General features: G+C 50.0%; 1 protein-coding gene across 1 annotated transcript in view; it reads left to right on the top strand.

The window, feature by feature from the left end:
• Nucleotides 1–1,605, top strand: part of LOC107114258 (monocarboxylate transporter 13-like) — a 20,720-nt gene that overhangs the window by 13,635 nt on the left and 5,480 nt on the right. The window contains 4 exon segments of the mRNA XM_015415700.1: nucleotides 297–337; nucleotides 713–856; nucleotides 1,473–1,599; nucleotides 1,601–1,605. The exon segment at nucleotides 1,601–1,605 is cut by the window's right edge and continues 636 nt beyond it. Coding sequence (XP_015271186.1) covers nucleotides 297–337; nucleotides 713–856; nucleotides 1,473–1,599; nucleotides 1,601–1,605 — 317 coding nt within the window.

The following is a 1,605-nucleotide window of genomic DNA, read 5'->3' as shown; positions in this document are numbered from 1 at the left end:
TTACCAGAAGTGTGGTTATCCAGCCACACCCACCTTTTGCTTGTTATTCTGTTTACCTTGTTTGTTGTCAAAACCCAGGGCTTTTTTTGGAGCAAGAACTCCTTTGCATGTTAGGCCACACACCCCTAATGTAGCCAATCCTAATGAGTTTCTGCTGTTGGGTGTGGCCTATTATGCTAACGAGTTCCTGCTGGGCGTGGCCAACTTGGGAGCCAGCCGGAACTCCGTTCCTGTGCGCTCCTGCTCCAAAAGTGCCCTGATAGGATGCTATACCTTGTCCAGCCCTCCCCTTACAGAGTCAGTGTTTATTACATCCTGGTTGCTGTCCTTATCGAAAGTATGTCTACCTTTTGATGGATAGCATCTTGCATTCTGCTGTACGTCCTGCGTTCTGCTGTGTAAGCTTATTTTCTACAAATGAACTTTATAGCAGAGTTAATCCTTTGTGTGTGCTACTTTCTAGTTTCTAAGAGCAGGCTCTTATTATAGACTATTGATGATGAATTCCCAAAAGTTCCCTATCAATACCCCTCCCTTACAATAAGAAATGAGTTCAACACCCCTGTTCTTAGGAGTCCTAACCCTAACCCTCCCCAGCCAGCCGTGGTTCCGTAGCGCGTGGTGGCTGATATTGACCCCGGCCCGTATACGGGGGAATTGGGCACAGCCCAAAGAACGGAAGTGCCCTGACCAGGATACCCGTTGTTGGCAGGTCCTGTGAGCAGCGCCCTCAGCACTCGCTATGGGGCACGTCCCGTCGTCATGGCCGGCGGCTTCTTCTCCAGCCTGGGCCTCTTCTTGGCGTCGTTCGCCACCAGCCTGGCCCACCTCTACCTCTGCATTGGGCTTCTCTCTGGTAGGTTCTCCCCAACATTTTCGGTATTATTTTATTATCGTTTGAAAAGATTTATTAGCCACCTTTCTCCCATAGGGAGCTCCAGGGGGCTTACAATAAAACACATAGTTCGTATAAAAAACTTAAAACCAATTTTTTTTTAAAAAAAAATCACAATTTAGGACTGGTTTAAACAAATGCAGTCCTGAATTAGACCGTCCTCAGCTGCCTCCTAAAGACTGGGAAGTAAGGGGGCCCAGGCGCATCGCTTTCAAAATGGCCGCCGCTCTTGTCGAGAAGCTCTGAAAGGGAGCTGCTGGCGAAAGAGCAATTCTGAGGCCTCCTTCAAAATGGCAGGCTTTGGTCAAGGCCCCGGTGACATTAGAAGTCAGCGGGAGCTGACTGTCCCTGAGGAGAGTTAACACAAAATGGCGGGTTACTGTGGGTGACCAACTCTGGGTGAAGGGTGGAGGAATTAGGCCTGAATTTCACTCGGGGGGAGACTGTTTTTCTTGACAGAACTATTCGCTACGGCCAACGTGTTGCCAATAGTGATTTCACTTAGACGGAGTGCAGGGAACCCAAAATGAGGTAATGGGCTATCATGTTTTCATTCCTGGTGTGCATCTCTTGGCAGGTTTCGGCTGGGCCTTGGTCTTCACCCCCTCCATGGCCTCCATGGCCCGTTATTTCAAGGCGCGCCGGACGCTGGCCACGGGTTTGGCATTAACCGGCGTGGGCCTGTCTTCATTTGCCTTCTCCCCGCTCTT

The sequence above is a fragment of the Gekko japonicus genome, unplaced genomic scaffold, assembly GCF_001447785.1.
Source record: "Gekko japonicus isolate JY-2015 unplaced genomic scaffold, Gekko_japonicus_V1.1 scaffold4376, whole genome shotgun sequence".
Classification (NCBI taxonomy): domain Eukaryota; kingdom Metazoa; phylum Chordata; class Lepidosauria; order Squamata; family Gekkonidae; genus Gekko; species Gekko japonicus.
The sequence above is the reverse complement of the archived record's forward strand: the minus strand, read 5'-3'. Positions and strand labels throughout refer to the sequence as shown.